The sequence below is a fragment of the Epinephelus moara genome, chromosome 1 (assembly GCF_006386435.1).
Source record: "Epinephelus moara isolate mb chromosome 1, YSFRI_EMoa_1.0, whole genome shotgun sequence".
NCBI lineage: Eukaryota > Metazoa > Chordata > Actinopteri > Perciformes > Serranidae > Epinephelus > Epinephelus moara.
In genome coordinates this window covers 29857131-29874035 of record NC_065506.1, presented here as the reverse complement: position 1 = coordinate 29874035, position 16905 = coordinate 29857131, and the positions used below count along the sequence as shown (strand labels likewise).

Here is a 16905-nt window from a genome sequence, read left to right as displayed (position 1 = left end):
ATCACACGCTGTCAGCAGCCTCCATTCAAGTGCCTCAGGGTCCCCTAGCTTTTCCAATGGGAGAACGGAAATGCTTACATTGAAAAAGTGTCAGACAACATTTTGTCTATTAGAGTGGGAACAAGACGGAGGACAGAACAGTGGAAAAGAAAAATAATAAACAAAGGTATTTGAATGCTTAAAAATGTGGCTGTTGCATGAAAGGATAAGAGTGATGCTATTCAGTCATTTTCTTATTGTCAACAAAGCCCTTGAAAAGATAAAACCAACAACAAGTCGATCCTACTAACAAGTACTTTGTAAGCAGCTGCTGATATAACTAATTCCTCTGTGCAATAGACCTCCATTGTTGTCCAAAGACTATTGTTAGGTTCATCCATGTCAGCGAACATGAACACTGCAGCTGTAAATAAATTACTAGTGCACCAAATGCATGTTAATTCGCAGCAGAAAAAAATGGTCCCCAACCAATGCACTATTTAGTCATGTTCTTTGGCCCAACAGTTTAAGGAAATAATTGGACCTTTTTAAAAAATAAAGTAAAGCTCAGGACAACACTTAAGTTATTGAGTGTGTTCTGTTCTAAAAATTAAATTAAATATTTGTGACCTGTTTGTCAAGATTTAAAGCTGAGATAAGCAGACATCTGAAAAAAGAAAATACACCCTCCTCCTGCAGCCACACCCCACCCCTTCTGTCCCAAGCTCCTCCCACCAGATGACCACAGACAACCCAGTGTTTCCCATCGATTTAATTCCGTTTCATTGTACAGTTGCACGCAGCTCATTCACTCAGCCCCTCCTTGCACCACTCTATCTCTGTTTATCAGTATATAAATGAGACAAGAATTAGCTAGCTAGCCACCCAGTGGTATTAGACTGCTTCCCCGGGAGGAGAGCAGGCAGCAGCTGTAGAGGCTCGAATTCGGCCAGTGCAAACTCCCCATCACTGGGTGGCAAAGCAGGCTGGTGGTCAGCAGCAGCACCAGGTACAGCCTGTTAAGAGATCTAGTGTGGAGTCGGGGCTGTGCGATCCCCCGCAGTTGGGATTTGCGTTTGGCTGGATACGTGTTGACGCGGCCACTGACTGGGGCTCCATCTCTGGAGCTGTTGCCTGCTCTCCAGAGGTGGTTTGTAGTGGTGGATAGAGAGGCACTACTATAAGCAACATTTTCTGTCCATCTGTTAAACACTTTGCCGATATTGACATGTTTTTTCTTTCATTTACGCCTGATAAGTCCGTCTCCTTTTTTTGGGTTGTTTTGCAGTTTCGGCAGTTGTTGCCAGTGCTGGAAAAGCAAGAATACCTCTGCTATTGAATCAGGGTTTCATTGAAGGGACGTGCACGCGCATCTGCATTTGTAGAACAGCCAACACCCTCTCTCTGAAATGACTTGTGATTGGCCAGATTGCCTACTTAGATTTTCTAAAGCCTAAAAACAAAGCTGTGACGAGGTGCAGAAGTAGCTGTCTTTAAGACCACTTGAATTATGACATGCTCAAAGTTTATTAAGGGATTTTCTCCCAGTGATGCCAAAATTAAATTGCATATCCCATCTTTAAGTCTTCAGTCAGAATAAATGAGCATTTTTTTCTTAATGAACAAGAGTTGCTGTTTAGGTATCACCACACTAATCAAGGTTTACCTCTGTGTTAAAAATTACTCAACAGAATTAAATATTGTTTTATTGTTTTATTCCAGCCAGCATCAGTGTTAAAAGGTGTAATGTCACAGTTTGACTTTAGTTGCTCAATCCCACCAGGTAATGATGAGTCAAATGATCGGCACAGAAGGAAAGCTGATCTTTATTTTTTTAATTTTTTTTTATAACAGGCAATGTGATACGCCCTAGTATTCCAGCGTTCTACCCTCTAGTGAAGACTCTGAGATATTATAATTACCATAACATTTTTTCTTAGTTAATATGGGCATAAATAATTCAGGTTATCAAATCACAGATAACCGCTGGGACAATAATGAGTACGGAGAAGAGAAGTGCAATACCTCTCTGTCTGTCAGCTCAAATAAAAACACCCAAGCCAGAAATTAAACTCCAGTGGATGTAACTGTAATTACTCTGTGATTTAAAGAAAGTACCTTCTCTGCTAAGAGAACCGTTTCATATGAATAAGTTATTACCACTAATTGACCATAGCTGGAAAGCCTGAAGCATATATGAGGCAGGATATGATGAAACTATAAACTGCATCACTTTATTTTCATGTAAATGTGTTGCTGTTTTAAATCACATTAGTCTCAAAGTAGGGCTGATGTTGATTGTCTTGGTCTTTTCTCTCCACTTTCCTGCTCTCTCTTCCCTCTCTCTTCTATCGCACTGTATTTGCACTGATCTAGTGTCTCGTATAATCCTGCTAATTGACCCTGAATTATATATTTGCAACACTATTTATCCATACACCTACGGTATAATGCAGTACTCTGCTTCTTTATAATAAAGGGCAGCTGCATGCACACCCCGTGGGCTCTCTGGTTTTTCCTTTCTCATTTGCTTATCTTGTCTTTCTTTCTGTCTTTTTATCAATGTCAGTCTTCACTTTTTTTTTTTGTAACTCAAGATATTGCACCTCTAGGTCTCGCTCAAATCTTCCAGTTTGTTTCTCTGGCACTGATTTTCCTGGCACTTGTCCTTTTGGTTGTGGGAACGAGGCCAACTTAACTGACTCTCTGCCTCCCTCCTCTCTCAGCTCCAGCAGAGTTTGTTCAAGCTCCGCAGTCCATCGCTCGGCCCGTCGGCACCACCGCCATCTTCACCTGCCAGGCACAGGGCGAGCCCGAGCCCCAGCTCACCTGGCTGAAGAACGGGCAGATCCTGGAGCCCGGGGGACACGTCAAACTCAGGAACAACAACAGGTACATTAAAAAGCCTTTGCCTTGTGTTCTTTTGTAAACGTATTCATATATTCAGGAATGCCCACAGATTCCTCAGGGTGCAGGAAAAAATGGCGAAACAAAAGAATAGCTCAGCTTTTTCAGTTTTTGTTAATGCTGTCAGAAGTATTGTTTTCACAAAAGAACTTTTTTGGCACCCTAATTTGTAGTGTTAAGCAAAGGAGAGGGCTGCATGTTCTTGCCAATTTTCTTGGCATCGTGTCTTTGAGACTTCTGCCAGCTTATGTCTGATGCACCAATTTATTGTTCATACTACTGTACTAAATATTCCACTTAAAAAAGCATATTGTTGGTTATTGGTTGTTGTGAGTTGTCATATTGGCATATTGGTTTTGGGAAGATCTGAGTGAGTACGGCGTTGTGGAAAGGGATCAAACTGCAGGAAAGGAGACCAGCGTTGTGTCTTAAATCAGATAGTTCTGTACTTGCTACTTTACGTACATGAGTACATTTACACAGAGATTTATGGAAAAATGCTGGTAATATGAGTAACCGTGTGGTGCACTCATAACGGTCAAAATGTTGATTGTGCAACATTGGACACCTCTCACCCTCAACTGTCATCATGTCACTTACGTAGCAGAAGGGATAGGACCACAAACACATTTTTAACTTATGAAATGTCGGCTGATTAGCACCGTGAACACCAAAGCATAAATATACATGTGTACTTTTCACTACCACTATACTACTGGATTAATCCTGTAATCATTTGGTACCATAAACAGTAACATGTATGCTATTGTTATCTTGTTAGCTACCTAACAGCGACACATTTTATCACCTGGCATTGACGTTACCTGTGTTATGGTGGAAGCTATATGATCTAAAAGCGTATTTATATTTGGTGTTAATGCCTGTTATTGCTTGACAAGTGGTGAATATGTACAACATGCAGCAGCTATCATTAACACAGTAGATCAGATAGTGATAGAGCCAGCAAGTATCAGCCGCTCATTCATAGATAATAAAACATGTTGTGAAAGCATGTTGATTTTCAATGCAGTAACTAAACAAAGAAAGAAAACAGAAGAAGTTAAGTGAGCAAGCATGCAGGTATAGCAAACATATATTTTGGCAGGTGAATTGTTTGTCTCATGTTGTCGAGAATGCTCCGCCCGGTTGCAATTTCCCAAACAGTAGAAGAAAAGTTGTGAAATCTTGTGATAGATATTTCCCGTAAGTGCACCACAGGCATGTTTGATTGGAGACAACACATCCCCGTCAAAATTTGTGCACTATGCGAGGAAGTACATAGTGTTTGCCGTGTACTACATGTAAGAGTAATGAGAGAAATATCCAATTTGAGACACAGCACAGGTGTTATATAACGGGATCAGATTATGCTTTAGGGTTGCTGTGAGCTTTTTTAGGTTAGAGTGGTCTGTTAACAGATTGAGCTGATGATTGACTGATTGTACCATTTTTCTTTTCCACAGTAAAGCTATTAAAATGAAAAATTGGAGATGTTGTGGGACTATAAGAGAGGAGAGATCGCTTAACAGATTGATAGGATGGCAACCTTCTACCAGGAGGGACCACTTTTAACTCTCCCTTTACTTACTTAAAGGCTTTGTGAGTCTTTATCAATGCATAATAAATAATTTAGGCCACTTATACTTAATAAATCATTTAAAGTCTTCCATCAGAGTAACTTTTGAGCTGCCAGGCAGTGAAAAATCTTGTGGCTGGTGTTTGTCCTCCAGCAAGACACTCTTAAACTCATCAGTAAGACCCTCGAGTGGTCCACTTAGTCTGGATCACAAACCATTTCTTAAAAGCTTATTCACAAGTGACAACTTACTAGAAAGTGTGAAACCTACAAGCATTTATTGATGGATTACCAACATTTATAACTGCTCTTATTAATGTTTTATAACTGATCTATAAAGCATTGTAAACCCTTAATGGGGCTGTTATAGCCTTATAAAGCCTTTATCAGAAAGTGGTACAGTGATTTTATTATTTATTTAATCTGAAAAAGAGCCATAAACAGGCTGTCACGTAATGCACACTGTCATTAACACAGCCCAGATTCCCCTCCTAACTGTGATGGCACTCACTGAATCCTCACAAAGTTGGACCCAGCTCACAGAAGTAATATGGATGTCAGTATTAATCACTGCTGCCTTGATCTGATCATTGGCATCATCAAATGTTCAATTTCTCCGCGTTTCTGTTGCTTCTAATGCGGCAGCTGCTGGAATTTACGCCTGCCAAGACATGAGCCTCAATTTATTTGTGCTTTTGTATGCAAGCAGCGTATTGACTGGATGTTGGATGCTTTCCCATGGCAGTCCCCAGGAATGTCATGAGGAGGAGGACCCAGCAACCAGCTCTGTTAGTTACCATTCCCAGCACCTCGCGCTGTAGAGGCTGCACGTTGCAGCGGCTGTTTTCTGTGTCACGGTACTGTATGTGGCAGTGGGGTACTATCTTAGAGATGATATAAAGGAGTGATTGCATGCTGGACCTGTTTTTCTACTCTCAAAGAAGCTGCATATGAGTTTTACAGAACGATGGCTGATAACATTTCATGATCAACAGTTTTCCTGTAGCCTGAAGGCATTACTTAAGGGTAACACATAAGCGTGCAGCCTGTTGCTAGCACTTCTGAGTGTGTAATTGTACACTGCTATACTCCATCCATCCAGCAAATGTGTTTCTGAGTAAATTCTGTTATGCATTAATGCACACGGAAAGTTCAATTTTTCCAGTTGACCTTGGCAGCCAACCATCCGTGCATGTTGTTATTATTCATAAAAGAGAAGTATGAAGTGAATATATTAAATTTGCACCCCAAAAAAAATCAATACTTGCACTGCATATCAGTGAGTGAAGGGAGCAGACACCTCCATCGCTCACAGACACTGCTCCACTCCCACTTGCCTACACCAGTCTATATTAGTCAGGGAGATGGAGCGAGGGACTAACAAAGGAGGAAAGAGGAGAGGGAAGAAATAAATGAGAGGCCGGACTTAGACGTAGGGGGGAAAAAAAGGAGAAAAATGAACGGGTGGTCAAAAGAGAAATGATGAGTCGGCAGGAAGAGCAAATGAGGAGAGAAAGAGAAAGACAGAGCAGGTCGTCAGAGCATCACAGCGTTTTCCACTTGCCACCATTAGTGTATGCTATAGACCTGCTATAATGTGGATGTCATGCATCACAAAGCCTGCTCTGTGATTGGTTAAGGAGGCAGGCCTCAGCTTGAGATCTACCATTAGCTAATTAGCTCATAAACTCAGCTAGTTGACCAGGAAATGCAGTCAGCCATTTAGAGCACAGAGCAGCATTATGTGCATCTTTTTGCATTGTGTGGCTGAACTGTGAGGTGAGGAGAAAGAGCACATCACAGTCTGATTCATTATCACAGTCCCTGATTTAATATTCCTTAATTAATATCTGGACATCAGAGTGTTAACCCTGTCTTCTACATTGTATTTATATACAACTCATTTATTTTGGAGTAAATGTAACTGATTGCTGAATTTTGTTTATTGGCAACAAGGGCTTAAAATTATTTTCATATTTGATTAATCTGCATTTTTTAAAAATAATAAATTCATTGTCTAGATTAAACATCAGAAAATAGTATAGAAAAACAGTTGATGTGTTTTGTCTGACCAACAGTCCAAAACAACACCCTCTCACACCTAAACGACAGAAGAGGTCAATTTCCACTGACTTCCAAAGTGACACACATGACTGTCCCCAAAAAGACATTACCATCCTAATGGTTGCAGTTTAAAACATGTCCTTAAAGTGATGAAACGTCCCCATTTCACTATAAATCTTAGTGGTTACGTTTAGAAAAACATTATGGTTTGGCTTTAAATTAGTACTTTTGTCACTAAAATAACAGGACGTATGTCACTTGATAGACGTAAGTGGTGTAGTGGAGGGTGTATGCAGGTATACTGTACGGGGTATACCCACCTATTAGCCAAAAAACACTGGAATATATAGCAGAGTATACCCAGTACCCTCCTAGGTAACCTACCCACCTGTTGGTAGTACACCCACCTCATCAACTACCACAACACCACTGAAAGATATATATATTTATTTAGATATATGCCACGTCACATAGGTTACAAGCGTAGTATGCTACACATACTAGCATATTGTGCTGCGTTGTTTTTAAAGACGTCAATGTAGACTTTGGGCCATGAACACCAGTCTCCTGGGTGAAAGTCCTGTGCTTGTTCAGCTCATTCTCACTGCAAAGTCTTCGAATACCGCCGCTTTGTCAATGATTTGGGCATCAGACCCCTTGATGCCAAAAGCCACCTTTTGCAGCAATATGATACGCGGCTCGGCAGCGTCAGTATGTAAAGCAGCCGGACGTAACATTTCACTGTGTTATGATGTGTGATATGTGTGACAGTGATTTTTTTTCTAAACCTAACCACGGGCTTTTGTTGTCTAAACTTAACCATGTGTGAAGTCCTGGACGTCAGCAGCAGATGCAGAAGGATACCTAGCACATAATATGTAGACGTGAAAGGCCACTGACAAAGCAGTGATATGTAACGACTTGGGATGAGAACATGTTGGCTTGTTTGACCCATCCACCACCATCCACTCACCTTGTAGGGACTTCTTCCATCTTTATACAACTTAACACAGACTATGTCACTTTTTATACTACATCACCCGACTTCCTCCTCAGCTCCTGTAATACTTACTACAGCTACTGGAAGGCGTCGGCTTACAATAAATACAAGTATGGGTCTCAATAAGCCGTACAGTCGACTTATATGGTACAATTAAAGTACAAGTACAATTAAAATAATCAATTCACATTTGCAAAGCCAAAAACGTATCATAAAAATGACAATTTATTATCAACATTGTTTGGCAGTTATTTTTTTCTGGATATAAATAATGGACAGCTCAATGTTTTTTTCCACTCCAGGAGGTATTTGATGATTTTATGTGTCACCACAGCCCAGGATTGGTGTGCTGCCTCCAGTGTTGTTCACTTCAGACTGCTAGAATAATTTGTTACAGTTAGGAAAAAAAACATGGTTTGTGTTAAATATTAAAAAGGTCAATTTAAGCACAAGATGCATCAATGTTATCAATATTTAACCGAAACCAGCAACAATCTTTCACTAAGCAGAACAAAGTGACTTGAATTGCTTAAACATTTATTCTGCTTTAGTTGTCAGGAACTAGTGTTGTATGGAAAACAAATTAAACACATTAACATTGAACACTTTGATTGAGTTGAATGGCCAGTGAACAGTTTTGTTCAATACAGTGTGTCCTTATTCACATTATTGTCAACATAATCTGATGGAACTCCAGGTCATTAAAAATGGAAACCTTTTTGAGAAAACTTTTTCAGTCCTGATACCAATAACTAGGTTTCAGATATTGCTCGATACCAGTGTTTAATTAATACACTGAATGCCTTAATGTGTGCAAGTGACTGGGATCTATTTTTATATGTGAGGCAACATCAGGCTTGACTTAAAAATTGCTTTCATTATTATTAAAATAATGAATTGTGCACCAGCAACTCGATAAAACAAAATTGTCTACATTAACAGGGATTTCACAACCCCTCGAAACACTGGCTTTGCAGATATTGCCAGAAGCCATAGTCTAGAATTTGTCAGCATAGCAAGCATTAGGTATCTCCAAACAGCTGACATGTTTGTTGTTGGCTCCCTCAGCTATGCCGTCTATCCCCTGCTGACACATGACGTAGTATGCACACATTTAATCAGACGTAATATAGAATTGAATTAACCAGATCGGCCCAATTGTTACCAATACCCGCCAAATGTAAATTGTTGGCAGTGCTGGGTCAAATCATCAGGCCATCTGAAACTTTGGCGGAGGAAAGATGCACAACAGAAAGACATGTGTAGCAAGGTTAGAGCTACACATTTAAGAGTTGCTCAGAACTGCAATATGAAAGAAACGCTATCAGCTGTAGAACGTTATTCATTGCGATTGACAGTCGAAGTTCACCAAAGTCTAACAAATAACCATCAATAAGACATAAATGGTAATGGGCCTGTTCTTGTATAGCACCTTTCTTGTCTTCCGACTGCTCAAACACTATGAGTCACAATCACCCATTCACACATTGGTGGCCAAGGCTACAGGAACAATATGGGGTTCAGCATCTTGCTCAAGGATACTTTGACATGCGGACTGGAGGAGCCAAGAATCAAACCACTGATCTTCCGATTAGTGGACGACCCACTCTACCTCCTGAGCCACAGCCGCCCCTAATGTGTGCACACATGCATATATATGCTACTGTATGAACTTCACCAGCTACCTCCTATTTCCTGTGAAGCAATAGCCAAGTGCGTAGCAACTATGTGGTCAGGTGAGAGTGAGAGAACATGGATCAGAATACTCAAGTATTAGCAATAGTAGCAGAGGAGAAATTTAAAGGTAATAATTGTCATGTGGTCGTGCGTATAAAGTGTAGGTTTCAGTTTGTCCATGAATCAGCATTGCAGCTCCTCAAGACCCAAGTAAAGCCCCCATGTCTTGCCTCTGAACATAGACGGGCGCCTTCCTGTAAGTGTACAGTGCCCTCCAACCCTCCATCCCCAAACCCCGAAAAATAGAACTCCCTAAACCCACACTGTAATTTGACTTTGTGAATTTACCATGCATATAAATTTTTTTGTGCATATATGTTGAAAGCTAACATTCTTTACATTAATGTTATTGGCAGAATCTGAAGCACAAAGGTTTCAAAAGTAGCAAATAAAATTTCAAACAGACAAAAAAAATTCTTGGCTGCCACAGTGGCAGGCAGTAAACAATTTTTGATTTCAGAGCCTGGAGTCAGTATCAGCCCGATATAAGTGTCAGATCAGTGCATCCCTGCCACACCAGCCCCTCTGATTAGAGGCTAACATGCTCCCCCCCACCAAATCCATAGTTTCACCTGAAGCTAAAAAAGCCATGTGGTGTGCTTTTTAATGTAGAGGAGGTCCTGAAAGGGAGGGAAAATGATGTGGCACGAGGCGCAATTTACCTCCTGAACCAAGCCAAAACAAAAGTAATGATATGCAAATGGTATTCAACAGCTCGGAGCAGCACGATACCGGTCTTATATAAATACATACTCCGTCGGATACGGGAAGCTTAGATATACAGTGAGTGCAGCATACAGAGATTTTAATTAGTGTGTGTGGTGGGTTTAACTGTGTATGTGTGTGTGTGTTTGTGTAAAAATATACGCACGCTGAGGTTTCTCCCCTCGGCCATCTCTCATGACGCTGACCTTCAAAGCAAGTCGGACAAGGGAAGGAAGGGGAATCGATTGTACATTTCATTCACACACACGCACACACACACATTAATCAAAAAGCAAGTGAGCCCTGCATGTGCACAAATAGCCCCGCGGTGCATGCCATCATTCATTTTGTGCACACGCATAATCAAACATGAAAATTCACAAACGTGTTGCTCCCTCAACTCCTCGTCCACACATGCTCTTTACACACAGATCACACACGACGAGGACACAGCTACGCTGCACAAGACGCAATGATGTCACAGAGGATCTGATTAGCTGCCTGTGTAAACAGACGTCAACGATCAGGGTGAAGCCATGTGTCTCCCCAGACCTTCGCACACACACCTGCACACATGCTCAAACACACACACACACATTATTGTTACCCCATTCATTATTGGCCCTCGCTGACCAGGCTCCTGTAAAACACGCTATTGTGGTTATTTGAAGCCTCTGTGAGAGCTGTTGCTAATTACGCACAAGGACTCAGTCTCTAAAGCTGACACGTGTAATCATACAACACGTACAAGCTGTGATCTCACATCAGACGGTGTATGAACGGTGAAATGGAAATCCAGCCCGTCCAGTTGTTTTAAAAGCGAGACTGTAACTGATGATTAGGAAAATTTAATTTCCTCGCAGATAAGATATGAGAGGGAGATCCCATGGGCATTTTTCTAATTTACTCCATTTCTCTAAATAATTTAGAAAATCTGGAATCCTTTCAACATCGTTGTAGAGAGAGTTTAAGCTATATAGCAAAGGGACGTGTTTCAAATGTGTGTGTGAGAGTGACGGGGGTGGGGGGGGGGGGGAGAGCGCCGTGGTGTGTTTTATAATTAATGGCCAACATCTGAAGGAACAGGCTACCACACAAACCTGGACATTTTGTTGCAGAATCCTTTCAAAGGATTTTCTTTTTCTTTTTTTTCCTTTTTTCTTCCCTTTCTTTCACCAAGACCTGCCTTTCTTGTTTGCGGCCCCTCTCTGTGCCCCACATCCCCCTTCCTGCCCCCATTACAGAGAGCTGGGGCCTGGGCATTGGCCTTGAACTCTGACCCCGCCTGTAATCAGTCATATCCCTGGGCCCTTCCCTCCTCTCAGGCCACAGACAGCTCATCGCTCCTCCTCTCCCCCTCCCCCACCTCTTCCTCCTGTTCTCTTTTTGTCCCCATCTTTTTTCCCCCCCCTTTCCCTCTCGCCGGATCCAGAATGGCCACGCTGGCTTTTGATGGGGTGCCGCTCACAGACAACGGAGAGTAAACACAGCCGAACAACAGGCCCAAGGCCCCGCTGTCAGCCACTCCCCTGGCCCACGGCCTTATCCATCAATCTGTGAAATGACCTTGAACTGATGAGTAAATGATGGTGTCAACCTGTCAGGACAGGACAGCTTGGCTTTGGAGCTCATGTAAGACAAGCAAACAGCCAAAATTCAGGCCGTATACCTCCCAAAGCTCCTCTTCTCTCTCACACTGACTCGCCATCCTTCTTTCTTCCTCACACATTGTATGGATCGTTGGTGGCCATGCTCGGCTGTTGCATATTAATGTATTCTAAAACTCAAGTCTGAACTATTTCATCAGAAAGTCTTTAAAAAAAAGGTCAAAAGTGAGCTGTGTGTTACTTTGTAATCTCTTTGACTGGGACTATTTAAATGAGAAAAAGTTTTAATCTTAAAGACTTCTCTCTGACCTCTAGAAATAAAACAGCTCTCCAGACAAAAAAACTTTATAAGTTTAGTATCCTACTTTGCTGAGTATTTAATTTTATTATATTAACTAGTGCAGTGCCTGTTCAAAACATAACTGTTCGAAATGGTGGGATATACTTGGCATGTGATAGAGTCGAGAACCGCTCATACAAACAAACTTCATTCTCTACACTGCACTTCTTTGAATACTGAGCAACACATCTGGGCCCCAAACAGCTATACATTTATTATGATGTTTAGATATGAAAATAATAAGTGATGCTGCTATTCTTTCTCAATGTACTACTACATTTACCTGACAGAGAAATGTCACTTTGCAGATTCAGATTTTCCTTTCAAAATATAACAATTAAAATATGATGCATCATTAATCATTAAACTATCCAGCATTACATGTATATCATAACTGAAAGCTCTACATTGAATGTTATTAGCATCATAGGTTAGTACACAATGTACAGAAGGTGATGACATGCTCAACTCAGTATGCACCACCACGGTTATAAAGTAGAGCATGGATTAAAATAGCAGGTATAGCACACACAAACATGCACACACATGGTGAACTTTTTAGACCTTTTTTGAGACTTGCTGCTCAGAATAATATAACGCCACCACAGCATCTCTCCCTCTTCTCTCGCCATGTGCAAGCAGGCAGGAGAGCGTTACCAACCACACATCCAAACAGCTTCACATTCGATCCTGCACTTCCTTGGGTCCGGGAAGCATTTGTTCATTCTGAAAGTTTGCTGATGCTTGAAATGTTTGAGTTTGCTACAGCGTAACATCCCCTGTGTCTTTATTTGTTGAGAAGACATGCTGGACTGTGCAGAGCCCTTAAGCCCCATTCCTCCCGCCACTACACAGAGCCACAGAGCACTGTTCGCTTGTTTATTCAAAGTTTATTAATACTGAATGTGTCATTCAACAATGCAAATCCTTGAATCCCAGCAATACACCTGCCAAGTGTGAAGTAGATCAGATAAGTGGTTCCCTAGATATGTGCAGGACACAGAGAAAGATAGACAGAGATTCCTATGTTTCCTTATTCACCAAATGATAACTGTAAAATGTCCAAAAACACCTGGATCTGCTCACCAAAGATGAGGTCAAGACACAGAATCTTGAGTACAAAAAAGAAAACACTGTTAATCTCAAATTTTAGACAAAGCAACTTAGTGTAAATTGCTCGTTCATTAATATGCAGCCATTACTGTACTAAAGGAATATTTATATAAGATCATTTCGAAGACTTATTGAAACCACTGAAGCTTTCATCCTGGAAGTTGGGAAGAAAGTTTTGACTGCAGGTGTGGAATTTCATAAGCAGGATCAGTCTGTGTGCATGTGGCGAGGCATGTATACGTGTGTGTGTAAGCTAGCATACATGCGGTTGGACGCTACTGTACCTTCTGAAACAAGCAACGTCTTGTGGAATTTCCCCGCATTCCCCTCACACACTCAGGGGCCCATCCAGGCCCAGTGGCATCAGGGCAGTGCGTCCCTGGGGGCCTCTTTGCTGCGTCTGTGGCGTCTGGTCAAAGCTGCCTGTCTGCAAACACTCCATCCATCACTGATATGAAAGGCTGTCAGAAAATGTGATGGTTGAGTAGCGAGCCCAGGGCTGGCGACTGTTGCCACCTCGGGGGTCAGAGGTGAGATTGTCTTAGAGAGGGTGAAATACAGAGGGCCTCTTTGACCTGATAATTATCCAGATTGAATCCACCTGGCAGACCGGAGAGAATAATAACTCTTCCACCTCGAAGCCTATTCTGACCCAGATTAGAGACGTACAGTAATTGTATCCCGGCACATCAATTTTGAAAAGGAAATGGAATGATTCACTTCTCCATCCTGCCCGCTGACCCAGAAGAGCACTCCCCCGTCCTTACAAATCCATCCTCACAAACCACTCTGAGGCTGGTACGACTTCAGCGCCGTCCGTCGAGAGAGCCGAAATGCCACTTTCCTCATGTCTCATTTCACAGGTCCAGGAGGTGGCCAGTGACAGACCACGCACGTCGCGCACGGCTGAAATGTTGTTCTTTCGATAAATGGCATGCTTTTTCTCACGGGATCGTCCTGGCATTTCTTAATAAATTTTGATTTAATACACCGAGCAGCCGACCTGCCCATCAAAGAAAGATGACAGTCTGTTCGACAGGTTCTTACAAACTGCAAGTGACAGATTAGGCGGGATGCTGCGGGATATGTTGAACTCCTGTGGCATTCAATTCTACTGTTTCAACTTAAAGCACAGCATGAGAGCCAGAAGCCGGAGGGCTTTCTTCCCTTTATTTGAAAAAATGCTTCTGATCTCTTGAAATGCCATGACCAAGAGCTTGAGGTAGAGAAAATGGACATAGCTACAAATCAAGCCCTGCCATATTCCCAAGGTGTTCATTATTCGTGCATCCTCACTTTCTCTCCAGCGTGTAATATACCTTAAATACAGCAGAAATGCCCTTGGTATGAAAATGGCATGAAGAAGTGCTTTGTGCCACAGGGTCTCATTTCCATATTGTTTGTTAAATGTTTTATTTCAAAGATGTTATGTTATTTAAAACTATCCATTGTGATGTCTATGTAATGCATAGTGTCTAATTGTTTATACAGTATGTGGTATTTTCAAATTATAGGCATGTAGACACGTCCATATATGGAGTCTACTCAGCACATAATGCACCTGTGCATTGTAAAGCAAACCTGATGAAGCCATTGGCAAAACATGTTGTTGGTAACATTTCAATTGAAGATTAGATTAAAAGACAAAGCAGTTTACCCCCCTTGTGTGAGATGCATCTATGTATTTGCTAGCAATCTAATGTTTCCTGTCATCACCTGCACCAAGTTATAAGGACCGACAGAGCTGTGCACGGGGCATGTGCTTTTGAATGCTCTTTCTTTTGCCTCGGGACAAATGAAAGAAGTGGATTATTTATTCTCGCATAATAACACCTACTCAGCATGCACACATACACACACACACACACACACACACAAGGCATGCACACACAGTGCTTATATTTCTTCTATAACAGAAAAGAGACCACGTGGGAGGGAAGAAGAAGCGGGGATACAGTAGAAAGACAAAGAGCAGAGTGGTGCAGGTAGGATAGTGAAGAGCGATGGATCGGAAGAAAGAGAATATAGAGTGAAGGCATTGAGTGTGGGAGGTTCTGAGTGTGTATAGGTATGAGTGATGAGGTGAGTGTATCTGTGTGCATGGACAGATGAAAGGTTTCACTGATGTAGGCAAATTACATTTTTTTTTTGTGAAGCGCTGAAATAGAATGATCTACTCCAACGGGAGTTCCAGAAGAAGACGAATCAGTTTGAAAGTCTGTGCTATGCATGAGTGACGATCTTCTTTACAGACCGCTGCTGTCTGTATTGTGTTCTTTCTTTCACTCACTCAAACACACACAGCTCAACACTGTACCTCTTGACATACTGTCACATTCATCTTCCTTACTTTATGCAGTCCTTATCTGAGGTATGGAGAAACAGTGTATTCATCTTCTGGAAGACTTCATACTTTCAGTAAAAATGTTTGTTTTTGTTTTTTGTTTTTTCACTTTATTTTGGATAAAAAGGTTATTTTCATCAAAGAGGAAGCAGTTTTGGTGTTTGCAGAATATTTCAAACCTAGTAAGGACAGGTTTTAGTTTGTTTCTGATGAGATTAGGGTAACTATGTGATTACTTAAAGGGATACTTTTCCAATTTTCAACCAGCTTTGTGTCAAAACAATGTGGGTAGTGTGTGTAAATGATTTGTGGTAAACCTCTCTCCCTGCTCAATCTCTCAGCTCAAATCCGCCTGATGACATATTCTGAGTCATCCAGGATTTTCGCTGGCTCTAGGGCTGTTACTTAAATTACAGATTGCACCTCCACATTTTCATATGCCTGCCACCACGATTAAGAAAAAGAGATGCACCCCTCTCCTCCTATCACAAACTCAGATTAAACTGCAAAACTTGGCAGTGCTGATCAAATATGAACCTGTTATTGTATTGCCTGTTTCTCACCTAAAATGTCTTCAGGAGCATTTTAGTTCACTGTTTGGCTGTAATAAGAGAACTTGTGAGCAAGAAGTGGTGCCATACTGTTTCCTGTATTGTAAAAACAGCTGACAAAACTAAGATCAAACAGTAAAACTTAGCAGCTTCAAGAAAATATGGACCAAGATTCTGTCACTGCTTTGTCTGTTTTTGCCTCAGATGTTCTCAGAAACATATTTTAGTGCACTGTTTGACTGTAATTGGAGATCGTTTGCCACCAGCTTGTCGCTATATTGTTTCCTGTGTCAAAACAGACAAGCTCGCAATATGTCACCCATCAGTGGCAGCGTTTATTGGTCTGGTGCGGTGCAGTGCATTCTGGTAATGGTAGGTTTTCTACCTCTTCATAAAAAGTGAATGCCACAGCCCTGTTTTCTCTGGTCATATAGCACCAATTTCAACAGTATTTGCGGCTCTCCACCACACAGACAGCCCAGTTTTTTTAAAAGCACATCTTTCCAGCAGTTAAATACGTCTCTAACTCTGAAACATGAGGCATATACTGTAGTTTCACCTTTCCCTGAAGACAAATCTATTGGTATGGGCTTTTTCTGCTGACAGATTTACACCGTTTTGCATATTTCCATTCTTGCATTTATCAGTTTTTCAGCAGTTTACCTTCACATTTCACTTTATGTTCACCGAAATTGGTGCATAACACATCTGGATGAGCCTGAAAAAAGTTGTTCAGTTATTATTATGATTTATTTGTATCTATCTATCTGATGTGTGTATTTTGGGGCAGATATGGATCCAGATGCAGGTTAAAAATTAGTTCTGTGTGTAACATGATGTCGTTGTTGCTGTGATTGTACGACAACAAGAAGTGCTTTATTGTTATACATTAAAATACCTGTTACAATTTAAGGCAGGGAATCACTTGGGCATAATTATCACCCGCTTAAATGCAAGGTGTTTCTAACAGAGGCAAGTCAAT

General features: G+C 41.3%; 1 protein-coding gene across 2 annotated transcripts in view; it reads left to right on the top strand.

Moving 5' to 3' along the window:
• The window catches only part of igdcc3 (immunoglobulin superfamily, DCC subclass, member 3), an 83250-nt gene that overhangs the window by 49607 nt on the left and 16738 nt on the right, over positions 1 to 16905 (top strand). For both annotated transcript variants that reach the window (XM_050065282.1, XM_050065361.1), the window contains exon 7: positions 2706 to 2871. In XM_050065282.1, the coding sequence (XP_049921239.1) occupies positions 2706 to 2871 (166 nt within the window). The remainder of the gene's footprint in view (positions 1 to 2705; positions 2872 to 16905) is intronic.